General features: G+C 36.3%; 1 protein-coding gene across 2 annotated transcripts; it reads right to left on the bottom strand.

The window, feature by feature from the left end:
* Positions 1–8,146: 8,146 nt before the first annotated feature.
* On the bottom strand, positions 8,147–11,885 carry LOC110421506 (aspartic proteinase A2-like). Of its 2 annotated transcripts, none has more exons than XM_021435106.1 (14): positions 11,760–11,885; positions 11,044–11,388; positions 10,904–10,964; positions 10,696–10,790; positions 10,500–10,612; positions 10,159–10,327; positions 10,030–10,069; positions 9,836–9,900; positions 9,600–9,713; positions 9,434–9,498; positions 9,137–9,293; positions 8,926–9,045; positions 8,671–8,759; positions 8,147–8,519 (listed from the first exon to the last, which is right to left on the bottom strand). In XM_021435106.1, the coding sequence occupies exons 2-14, from the start codon at positions 11,368–11,370 to the stop codon at positions 8,432–8,434; spliced, it is 1,503 nt and encodes a 500-aa protein (XP_021290781.1). In that variant the 5' UTR covers positions 11,371–11,388; positions 11,760–11,885; the 3' UTR covers positions 8,147–8,431. The 2 variants fall into 2 exon arrangements, with proteins under 2 accessions (XP_021290781.1, XP_021290782.1); XM_021435107.1 differs by lacking the exon at positions 11,760–11,885 and having other exon boundaries at positions 11,044–11,083; positions 11,182–11,342.
* Between the last annotated feature and the right edge of the window lie 637 nt (positions 11,886–12,522).

The following is a 12,522-nucleotide window of genomic DNA, read 5'->3' as shown; positions in this document are numbered from 1 at the left end:
CTTCTACTCCGTTCAGATAAGCTTAAGAATTGTACTATCTCACCTTTTGATAGAGTTAGTATCCATACTTCTGGATGGTTTGTTTATTGGAGAGAGTGTCTTGGAGAATGGAAATCGTTTACTGTGCCATTAACTAATCCCATAGCTCATCTCTACACTGCTCATGTAAGTAATAATGATATATCCTTACGCTTGATTCCTCTTAAAAAGAAGAAATGTATAACTGAAGAATAAGATTCTACATCTCGTGCTCCTACTCTTCAATCAAAAGAAAACCACGCCTATCGAAAAGTAAGTTCATTTATTTTTTTATATATTTTTTTTATTTTTTATATATATTTTTATATTTTTTTTTTTAGGGATAATCAACTACACGAGTAGAACCTAATTCAGTTGAAAAGGAAGAAACTTCTAAAGCAGAGACTGAGGAAGAATCATGTGACTCTGAACGTAGTGATGAATCTGATGATGAATCAGTTGATGTTGATAATGTTGAAGTTGAGAGTGAGTCAACTCCTTTTGATGATTTTATTGATTTAGATGTTCTATTTCCAAATCATGTTCACAGCTCCACTATGAACCAGGTATAAACATAGCACTAATTGATTTTGTTCTATTTTTTTTTTTTTGAAATTAAGACTTTTTTTACTCTCTAGGCAATTCGAGATGAGGTTGTTCCTGACACTGAGACTATTTGTGTTGTTGAAGTTAAGGTTGTTCCTGACACTAAGGCTATTCTTGCTGTTGAAGTTGTTCTTGAGACTACTCCAAATGTTGGGTTATTCATGATGTTGGAGTTGACATTAATCCCCATGCTTCTTCCTCCCCAGTGCCAGAACACAAAGATGCCAATAATGCTTTCTGGCACTCAAGTAACACATACTGAACAAAGTGGTAAGAAGGTTGACTTTCATGGTTTTCAAATTTCATTAAAGTACGTGGAATACTTGGAGCATGTTTTCAATATAAAGGGAGAGTTTTGAAGTACTTCCTTTGTGAAGAATGTAGACGACATTTGCTTAATGATGGAAGTGTTGTGTAAAGCTTTAGCCATTTCCCATGCTCCATTAATTAGTACTTCTTCAAAGGAATTGCAATAGATGTTATAGGATTTCAATGATGTTTGCAACTTTGGATTCAAGCTTGACTGCTTCAGTGATTGTAGATCTAAAGCTAAGATTTTCCTCAACAAGTCTTCCTTGGAAAATGAGTTAGAAGATATTGCAGGAAAGATAGCTTCCCTACAAAAAATGTGAAGTTGAAGTACGAGAATAGTTGGATGTATTTGCCCATAATAACTCTTCTCTATGGAGTATGTAATTGGCTAGTCTTTTGCTTTTCCCTTTATATTTTTTTTTGAAACTCATTTGAGCTAATACTTCACTTTTAATATGTCATATTTCTTTTTCTTTTTGCGATAATAATGTTATACGCTTGTTGCGTACTTATTCACATTTCATATTATTATATGCAGCCAAAGGATAACTCTCAACTTCTTATCAAGGAGATTAACTCTAACTTGATATGAAGGAGATTATTTCATCCTTTTAAATAACCTAAGGCCAAAGATAAGCGATGAAGCTTGCGGCCAATCATTACAGCCAAATCATGAGTGATAAAGCTAGCGGCTAAAATGTTATTGATAAATTATGGTCTAAGCTTGAGCGATATAGCTTGCGACCAATAATATAATATCATTACAGCCAAATCATGAGCGATAAAGTTAGCGGCTAAAACGTTAATGATAAATTATGATCAAAGATTGAGCGATATAGCTTGCGACCAATGATATAATATAATTGCAGTCAAGATATAAGCAATGAAGCTAGCAGCTAAAATAGTAAAACACAGCCAATATAAAAGCGGTAATACTACGGCTGTAATGCCTTTCATTACGAAGAAGTAAAACATGTATTTTGCATATAACAAAGAGTGGAGTTAGAATCTCATACATGATACTTCTTTATATATTGAAAATTGATTGGAGCGGTAATGGCATTATTCTTTGGATTTATCAATTTGCAATATCCACTCTCATTCATCTCGTGGACAATATATGGTCCTCCCATTTTGGATTGAATTTAGAAGCTGGGGTTCCTCTTCTAATAAGTTAAGTTGCACGAAGTACTAGATCACCCTCTTCAAAACCTCTCTTTTTCACTAACTTGTCATAAGCTCTACTCAACCTCCTCTGATAAACTGATAAGTTCTTCTTTGCTCTATCTCTTTTTTCCTCTAGCACTTCAAATTTTAATATCCGTAAAGTATCATTATCAAATTCAGCATTTAAAGCTAAACTTGCAGATGGAACTAGAATATCAACCGATAATATAGCCTCTGTCCCATATACTAGTGAAAAAAGAGTTGCTTTAGTAGGTCCACGCTTGGAAGTCCTATACGCCCATAATGTTATTGGAAGTGCATCATGCCACATCTTTGGTTATTCATGCACCATTCTACTAAGCACTTTGAGTAAAGTCTTATTAGTAGCTTCAGCTTGACCATTTCCTTTTAGCTAATAAGGAGTAGACTTTACATGATCCACATCGTAAAGGGCAAATAATTCCCTTACACTAGCATTAATGAATAGAGTACCATTATCTGAAACAATACATCTAGGTTTGCCAACCTGCAAATGATGTTTTCCTTGATGAAATTTGCCACCGCTGGACCAATCGCATTCTTCAAAGAAATAGCTTCCACCCATTTAGTAAAGCACTCTGTTGTTGCTAATATCCAAGCATATCCTTTAAAAAGAGGATTGATAGGTCCAATTAAATCAAACCCCCAAGTATGGAATGGCCATGGAGTAATGATGCTATGAAGTTGTACAGCTGGAGCATGTATAGCATTCCCATAAATTTGACATAGATAACACTTCCTTGCATAATTCACTGCATCCGCTTCCATAGTAGGCCAATAATACCCAAGATCCAAAAGCTTCTGATAAAGCTTCCTTCCACCTTCTTGTTCTCCACTACTACCTGCATGCACTTCTTCTAACAATGGATTGACATTAGCAGGGGAAACACATTTCAATGGTGTTCCTAAAAATGAGAGTCTGAACAAATCATTTCCTTTGAAGAAGAAACGTTAAGCTTTTCTCTTAAGCTTTCTTGCATCTTGAAAGTTAGCTGGTAAAATTCTATTTTGGAGAAAATCAATATATGGCCTATGCCAATCACCAGCACTTTTGTACATTTGGTTGTTCAAAACATCTAGTGTAAGCCTTTTCAAGCTGTAAAGCATCTTTAGACATAGATGGTCAAAAATATCCTGCCTTTTGGAGTAAACGGTGTAAAGGTGGTCATTCCTCCCCACGCCATTGCTCATGGGCTATTCTCAATCTTTCTTTTGCCTCTTCCTTAGAAACACATATGGCTAGAACTCCATTACTTCCCTTGTGGTAAAGTGTACCATGAATCAAAATATAATGCTTCAAGTGCGGAATAGCAATAGAAGCAGGATTAAACACCTCTACTATGATAGGTTTTCGTCAATCTTTTTTCTCATAGATTGGAGGCTGTAATAACCCACTAGATGGACATGGGATAGTCATCTTGAGTACAGCTACAAGAATACTTAGTTCTTTTTCTGGAATATGAATTTTAGAAGCCAAAGTAGCTAATGCATCTACATAGCAGTTCGTTGTTCTCAGAGTATGTTCACATCTCACCGCTTGAAATTTCTCTAACAAGGACTGAACAAGAGTTCTATAAGAAGGAAGTATTGGTTCTTTCAAGGAAAACTCACCATTAGTTTGCTTTACAATAAGATTAGAGTCTCCATGAATGCAAAGATTGTTTGCTCCAATCGTGGCTGTCACATACAACCCCAAAACTAGTGCTTCATACTCAACTTGATTATTTGTGCATGGGAAATCTAGCTTGAAAGCTAAAAAGATAAGTTCTCTTCCTGATTCCAAGGAGTTTAACTCTAACGTTCTCTACTTGGTGGAACGAGAACTATTTCGGCACCTCCTCTAAAACTATTTGAAGAACCATCAAAGTATAAACTCCATTCCCCTTATTCTATATTTATTGCACATGCTTCTTAAAAAATTCAGCTGGAATGGCATCAGGAGTAACCTCTTCAAACTGAGATGGCCTCAGACTTGATAGCTTTTGGCTGAACAACTGATATATCAAACTTTCCCAATAAAAGAAGCCATTTTGCTATTCTTCTAGATAGAGCTGGCTTAAAAAGTAAGAACTTGATGGGATCTAACTTTGTCACAATTATGAGCTTGTGTGCCAAAAAGTAATGCCGAAGCTTTTGAGTTGCGTACACTAACGCAAGACAATACTTTTTCATAAGTGGATAATTCAACTCACTTCCGTGTAAGCATCTACTAAGGTAGTACATAGGCTTTTCTTCTCCATCAATCTCCTGTACAAGTAAGGCACCAATTAAAAATGGAGTAGAAGTCAAATACAACATCATTAGCTCTCCTTTAATGGGCATGGTCATCATTGCAGAAGAAGTAAGAATCTTCTTACTCTTTTCAAATGCTTATTGTTGTGATTCACCCCATATGAATGGAACACCTTTCTTAAGCAAAACTTGGAAAGGTACAATGATTTCTCCTAAAGTTGGAATGAATCTCCTAATATAAAAGACTTTTCCCAATAGGCTTTTGAGTTGTTTTTGATTCACCGGAGATGGCATGGATTGAATAGCCTTTATTTTTGCAGGATCAACATCTATACCTTTTCTGTGAACGACAAAACCTAAGAATTTCCCAATTGTTACTCCTAATGCACACTTTAAAGGATTCATGCGAAGATTATACTTTCTGCACCATTCAAATACTCTTTTCAGGTCTCCAAAGTGATTAAAAGTCTTCTTGGATTTCACCACTATATCATCCACATAATCTTTCATACAATCATGCATCATGTCATGGAAGATAGTTGTCATGGCACGTTGATAGGTTGCACCCGCATTCTTCAATCTAGATAGCATTACAGTGTAATAAAAATTACCAAATGGAGTTCTGAAAGCTGTTTTCTCTACATCTTCTGGTGCCATCTTTGTTTGATTGTATCCACTAAACCCATCCATGAAGGAAAACATCTCATGACCAGATGTAGCATCCACTAAAGTATCAATGTTAGGAAGAGGAAAATCATCTTTTGGGCATGCCTTATTCAAATCTCTGAAATCTACACACACTCGAATTGTTCCATTCTTCTTTTTCACAAGAACTACATTTGCTAGCCAAGTAGGATAATGTATGGGTTTGATGAATCCAACCTTGAGAAGCTTGTTAATCTCTTCTTTTATCTGGCTCTCTATCTCATGATGAAATACATGAGCATGTTGTTTCACTGGTTTACTTGTGGAGAAATGTGTAACTCATGAATAATGATATTTTCATCTAATCTAGGCATCTGCTCATAAGTCCAAGCGAACATATCTTGAAATTTTCTCAACAACTCAATTAGCTCAATCTTGTGCTCACCAGAAAGACTTTTGCTTATGAAGAATGGCTTAATTGTCTCTCCTTCTTTTGCAATATTTATTTCTTCCAACTTATCACCTTGAGGCTTATGTCGATCTGAGATTTTTTTCTTATGGGTAATACTTCTTGTACTTTTTCCTCTTCTGCTTCCACTTGAAACATGATGGTGATGCATCTAGTGGCTTCTAAGGTTTAGGATCAGGAAAAGATATTTCCTCAGACCCGCGTCCATCATAAGCAATACACAATTTTTTCATCTTCCCGTGCATAAGAAGTTACCCCATTGGACGTCTTTTCTTCATTTACTTCTCTATATGTAGAAGTACTTTCTCTTCTTCTCTTCCCACCTCGTTTCTTCTTCTTGCCATTGCTCTCTACCTTATACCCAACATATTCTTCCTATCACGAAAGTGGAACACCGATAGGTCTAGCAATAGTTGTTTCTCCATCTTCTGCTAAATCTTCAAAAAAAGAAGCCATTGTATAACTAGCCTCATGCCGTTCAAATGGAGCTTAAGTGGCTGGAATGAAAATCCCCTTCCCTTTCCAATGTCCTTTAATACATTGATGGCATGTGGAAGGAATGATATTGTGCATGTGCAGGAATTTTCTTCCAATTAGAGCATGATAAGCCACAATTGCATCAATAACATGAAACATGTCTAATTTTAAATCGACCCCATCTTGAAGTTCACTATCACTTGCCCCAAAGTCATAATCTCCTTATTATCAAAGGAAGTGATAGCCATAGGATGGCGTAAACCCTTTAAATCTATGTTTATAGCTTTCAAAGTAGATATAGGTATGAGATTCACAGAAGAGCCATCATCAATGAATGTTCTCTTAATAGGATATCCATTGATAGTACTTTCCACATATAGGGGTTTATTATGATGAGGATGAGGTGTACACATGTCTACCTCTGTAAACACAATAGCATTCTGATATGCATCAACCATATTCCCCATAGGTCGTCCTACTAGGTTACACGCTCCACACTGTTCTCCAGCTATTTGAACTAGTGATATAGCTACTTCTTTCCTTACTTCTTCTGAAAACCCAAGTTGATCAAAAAAAAGTCTGAAACTAGGCGTCTTCATAAGTGAATTAGCAATTGAAGAAATAACCATAGTATCTTCACTTGTACCATTGAGCTGAGTGTTTGAAAAAGAAAGGTCATCCTGATGATCATGAATTATTGCACTTACTTGACCTTGAGGATTTGGATGAATAGGAAGAGAGTTATTCTGGAATCTATTATTTCCAATCAATACCTCTCCTGCTTGCACTCGTCTATGGAACATTCTTCGAAGATTTTTGCATTCAGAAAATGGATGACCAATTGCTCGATGATAGTCACAATATCTTGGATTAGCCTTCTCCTCCACTGTTGGTGGTCGTGGAATGTATGGTAAGTTTATCTATCCATCCTTGACCCATTCTTGAAGAAGAGCTCTCACTCTATTCAAAGGTACTAAGAATGGTGGAGAAGAGTCATTCTCCTCATCTAGCCTTTTCCTTGGGACATCTCTTTTAAGGTATTGAAAATAGTAATTACTATTAAAGAGTAAGATATCGATAAGCAGATAGCACATTGTAGACAACAAGTGCAGGAATTTTGGTGGATTAATTCACAAGTCATACAAATGATACGAAATGCAGTCCTGAAAAAACAGAGAAGTCAATAGCCATTGGTGCGAGTGGAAGGAGAGGGTTTGTTCGTAGGTGGAGTTGGGGGAGACTTTTTGCCTGGTAAAGTGGAGATGGAGAATTAGAGATAGAATAAGAAATTGAAGATGTATTTGTAGGCCAACGTGATGAAGAATAAGTCCAGAAATCAGATTAATAATTAAAGAAGCAAGAATGCAAACTGATGAAGCAGCAGCGAAACGCGAAAAGCTGGAAATGAAGGAAAGAATAAAACGCATCACTTTAACAGCATTGAAACGTACCGTTTCATTTAAAGGCAGCACCAAAGCACAGCCGTTTCAAATCTACTGTTTAGGTGTTTCAATGTTAGTCGAACTCGTAATTACTTAGAATAATTTTTTCTCTATCCTCTTGATTAGTTGAAAGCAACTGTGTAAAGCTCTTGTACCATTTATTCATTAATGATATTTTATTTGTGCCGTTTTCATCATCTTCTCACAGTATTTAGAATAACAAAAGAAACTAATTTAGAATAAGAATTCTCTATTCTCTTGATTAGTTGAAAAGCAACTGTATGTAAAAACCTTATACTCTTTATTCATGTGCACTGACATTCCCTTGTGTTCTTTGCGTTGTTTTCATCATCTTTCGACAGTATTTAAAATGAGAAGAGAAACTAATTTAGAATAAGAAGGGGAACTGATTGTGAAAACTGAAAGGCAAATGGGGTGGTTGTTGTAATGACAGCAACAACAATTGGCCTTAAATTACCGTTATCTTTACATTAGGTAAATGGACACTTGACATTATAATAAAAAGGATACCAATGGGCAAAGAGGGGCCAAAGGATTTCATCATCTTCTGACAGTATTTGGAAAAAGAAGAGGAACTAATTTAGAATAAGAAGAGGAATTAATTGTGAAAACTGAAAGGGAAATGGGGTTATTGTTGTAATGATACCAACAACAATCGGCATTAAAATACTGTTATGGCATTATAATAGAAAGAGGTATCAATGGACATTGTTTTTTGAGTAAGAAGATCATATACCAATTAATAAGTCAAATGTTCATATGTAAAAAATGATAAAAAAAACATTTTATTTTGTCATACATATATATATATATAATTTCATCCTTTTCTGATTGTTATATTATAGAAGAACTTATTTAAGTAGAACACTAAAATATTAACCTTTACACAAGACATTTGAGGCAGAATGGGCAAATGCATATAGAATCTAACAAGTGATGCATCCTTGGTTTCCTGTCTGTGGATTAACGTGATCAAATATGGAGGCTGGGGATCCAGTTAGGACTATTTTGCAGCTTCTGCAAATCCTACCCGCAGATTTCCGAAGTCAAACACTGTATGGTAAGCGCTCAGAAACGTATTTCCGAGTACCCTGCAGCATTCACCAGAGTGAATTAATAACACAGATTCAAGGAAATCTCCAAATGCAGAATCACGTTAGGAGCTGAAACTCATGTTTGTGGCATTTCTCAGCTACAGCTACACCGCAACCAGAAATAATCGAACGGAGAATGTCATCGTACCAGAGTGGACCTCGCGGGGGAGGCACATCGAAAGCAACAAAGCCACTGACACACACAGTAGAACATCTTTCTTCAACTTTAAGAATATACTATATGCCAACAGAAAAACACACATTAGAAATTCTGTGGTTAAGGCACATAAGGAGAGAGGAATTCCAGAAGAAATGCTGCAGAACAACTTGTGTTCGTTATCCAGATTCTCAATTTACATATGTTTGCATTGCAGCATCAACGACGATAGCCACTGGATGTTACCTGTTCCGGAGTAAGAGGGAATAATTCGTTTCCAATGGTAAATGTAACATCTGGCAGAGTTTCAAGGTCTTCACAGTTGACAAATGATTTTCCAATAGGATTTGGAAGATTTTCACACAACTTTGACATAGAAAGAACAAGTTATTAGTCCTGGGCCGTGCACATGTGTCGTTGATCTGATATTAGATAAAGATAAAATTATTGTCCGCACCTGATTCACATGTTTGAACACTTTTTCCTTTGTTTTCTGTTGTTTGAGCTGAACTTGAATCCAGAAAACAATCATCTCACAGAAAGTACACAGAGCAGTCTCACCAATTGCTGATCCTTCCCTAGTTTTATTTTCTACCGCTGTCTTGAGGCCACCACTGCACCAATTCTGTTTGAGTGCTCCTCCTTGTACTAACTCAAAATAACCAAACCCCACTTTTCCCAAGCAACGGTTCCAAAGATAAAGAAAGGAAAATTTGGGGGGTTTCAAGAGAGATGACAAGAATGAAACTGTTACCTCATATTCTGTGATCCATTATATGAACATAACCCAACATCAACACACAGAATTTCAGGCCGTACCTGCAGAGAGAGGTAAACTTTAAGCTATATCCCTTCAACCAGTTAAGTTTTAGGATTTTAAAAGACTAATAAAAAACATCTTTAATGGAAAAAGAACAAACCCCAGATATTAAGGAGTCCCACAAGGAATACCCATACTTGGAAACAACATTTTTGCATTCCAAGCTTACAATTCCTTCTGCTCCAATTCCACGGTTGATCTGTGCCACAATTTCCTGGAAATGACTGCTAGTAAGCCTTTAAGAATGATAACATTGAAAACAACCAGGCAAGAAATTATAGATATCAACTGCAATTATATTAGATTGATTAGAATGTGAATGTTATGAACAGATACAGTTGGCCCAGCGATTAAGGATGTCCCTGAATCCACAATGGTAGCACAGCCATTCTTGCATAGTCCTGCCACATAAACGTATTTAAGCCTGCATTTCTTTTCATAAACCCAATTATAATCATGTAATGCTCTACAAACTTTTTCTTAGATAAAGTTTCAAATGTTAATGACTAAACAAGGTTGATACGAGGTACCTGTTGAGTTGTTTTCTAGTAATATATCTCCCACCTCAATCTGGAATGATGAATGAAAGTATAGTTAAATATCAGCCTTGATCATGAGAAGAAGCTTGAGAATTTAAGCAAATTATCGACTACAAAGACCTGCCAATAACCCCTTTTGGTAACCGGAACATAAGTGTGTTCACCTCTGAAGTGCCTCCAGTCAAGACCTCCAAAGACAATTTCACCTCCTAACTCTGATGTTAAATCTCGATTTAGCCAGAGAGAGAAAATTTTCTGGCTAACATGCCCTTGTTGCACCATATTAAACCTGAATATATAGTGCTATGGACTATGATATATCTATTGCTAACAGTTAATTGAAAAAAGCAAAAATATATAGACATATAATTAACAAGGAAAAAGGAGAAAAAAACATTAGGACTAAATCATCAAAATGAAGCTGCGAGGTTAACTTATAGTAAATCATTTAAAAATTATACCAAAGAGGAGTAGCTTGTCCCACAGAAATTTCCTGAAACCCAAGTCCTAGAATCCCGTCGTATTTTGCAACTAGGAATGGTAGATAACCTTCCCTTGTAATCTCTATAAACTCCTGAAGGATAGTAGATGTAACACCATAACTCTTTTGAAACGCAATCACCTACAGAATATTATTTGACATGAATGGTAACTTACTTGATCTTTGACAGCAATATCTCCAACTTTAACATGATCTAGGCTAAAGAATCCAGAAATAGATCCAGAGCCATAGTGGATTTGGCAAGGTATCCCTGAAAGAATTCGAAGAATGTTGCAAAAAGGGGTTAAGGGAAGACATACATACAAATGTAGAAAAAAAATAGGGAAAAGAACTTCTCAAACGTAATGCACGCAGCAAAATTACCAATCTTGGTATAAGTTCTGGATAGCCTTGCCCAAAACTTGGAATGGAGATGACAAGCAATCTGCATAAAGTCACACTTCACAAAGTAGTTCCCATGGCTGAGCAACGGTAACACACTGAATATTCAAGGCGAGACTTACAGAAAAAAGGCATTTTGAAGATGGCACCCAAAGATTAGAGCTGCCAGTGTCAAAGACAACAGAAAAGGTCTGAGAGGGTGAACCTATGCCAATTTCTCCATAATATTGGGTATCTAGATAATTCTTTAGATATATTACATCTGCTTCCTGATCATTCACATTGCTTTCAAGCTCTACTGCGGTGATCCTTGCAGCATTTATTCGTTTAAGGTCTAAAGGCTGCTTTTTCAGACTGATCCGCACTAGCTCATCAGATGAAGCAGTAAGAACCCAGGAGGTTATCCAATTCCACATACAGATTGCAGTCAGAACGAACTTAATGCCCATGCTGTATTATGTTCGGGTCTAAAATAAAATTAAGACAAGCTTTAGTAGAAAGCGTAAAATAACAGAAGAAATTTACATGTCATGTAAAGATTTTGCAGAAGGATGTACAATACAGAGGCTTCTCTTTATTTATTTTAACGGCTTCAATTAATTGATTTAGTTACCTACACTTGGTAGCATTAGAACTCTTGGCCATTATTCATATTACACACTAGTTTAGAGACAAAAGAAGAATTACACGGCATTTTAATGCAAGAGAGAGAATGCAAAATCATGAAGCGATAAATATAAGAACAAGATTAGAATAGCCTTGTTAACCCTAATATATATATATATATATTAATAAAAGGATGGTTTAGGGTTGTGAGAAATAATTAGGAAGTTCATACCTGAGGGTGATGAGATTTTGGAAGGCAAATTCTGGTAAACAGATTCGCAAAATTCATTAAGCAGGGGAGGGGAGGGGTGGGAGTGAGCTGCCAAAATGTTTCTTTTTGTGGTTCCTGTTGCTCCTTTAAGTAGGAAGAGATGAGTTGTGACGGCAGTACGTGAAAGGGATAGCCCCTCATTCACGACCTTCTGCTCTGCCCGCGAAACTACCACGTAGTTTCCAATAACTGCCATTATGCGTATGGGTTTGACAAAGCAACATGCATGCAGTGCATAGCAGATAAGTGAGTTTGTACAAAATAGAAGATTGCCTTGTTCATCTTAATTTACAACGGGACAGTATTCAGTTTTAGGGGGTCGCTGATGGCACAGCTTACAGCGATATTGCTCGTTCCGGGAACTCTTGATCTCTCTCCTTTTGCAAGTCCCCCCCTCGGCCCCACTGGCGCTCTTTGTATTCCTTGTACAAATATCCTGGGTTAACATGTATAGGCATTTGGCTGTATTTCAGTTCAGTTTATTTTCAAGGTCCAACGTTGATATGGCCTTAACGCGAGTTGAGCACTTGATTCCTTTGATTCCTCATATGATACTAGTTATCATATTTAGTTATAATTTGATAAAAATATTTTTGAAATTATTTTATTTATTACAGGTTTTTTTTATTTGTGTTTTCGATTTTTCTCTCACCATCTCACTCTCTCTAATTTTATTAATTTTTCTCTTCAATATTCGTCTACTATACTCTCGATTTCTCACTTT

This window comes from Theobroma umbraticum, unplaced genomic scaffold (genome assembly GCF_002168275.2).
Source record: "Theobroma umbraticum cultivar Fairchild unplaced genomic scaffold, ASM216827v3 scaffold_130.0, whole genome shotgun sequence".
Classification (NCBI taxonomy): domain Eukaryota; kingdom Viridiplantae; phylum Streptophyta; class Magnoliopsida; order Malvales; family Malvaceae; genus Theobroma; species Theobroma umbraticum.
The sequence above is the reverse complement of the archived record's forward strand: the minus strand, read 5'-3'. Positions and strand labels throughout refer to the sequence as shown.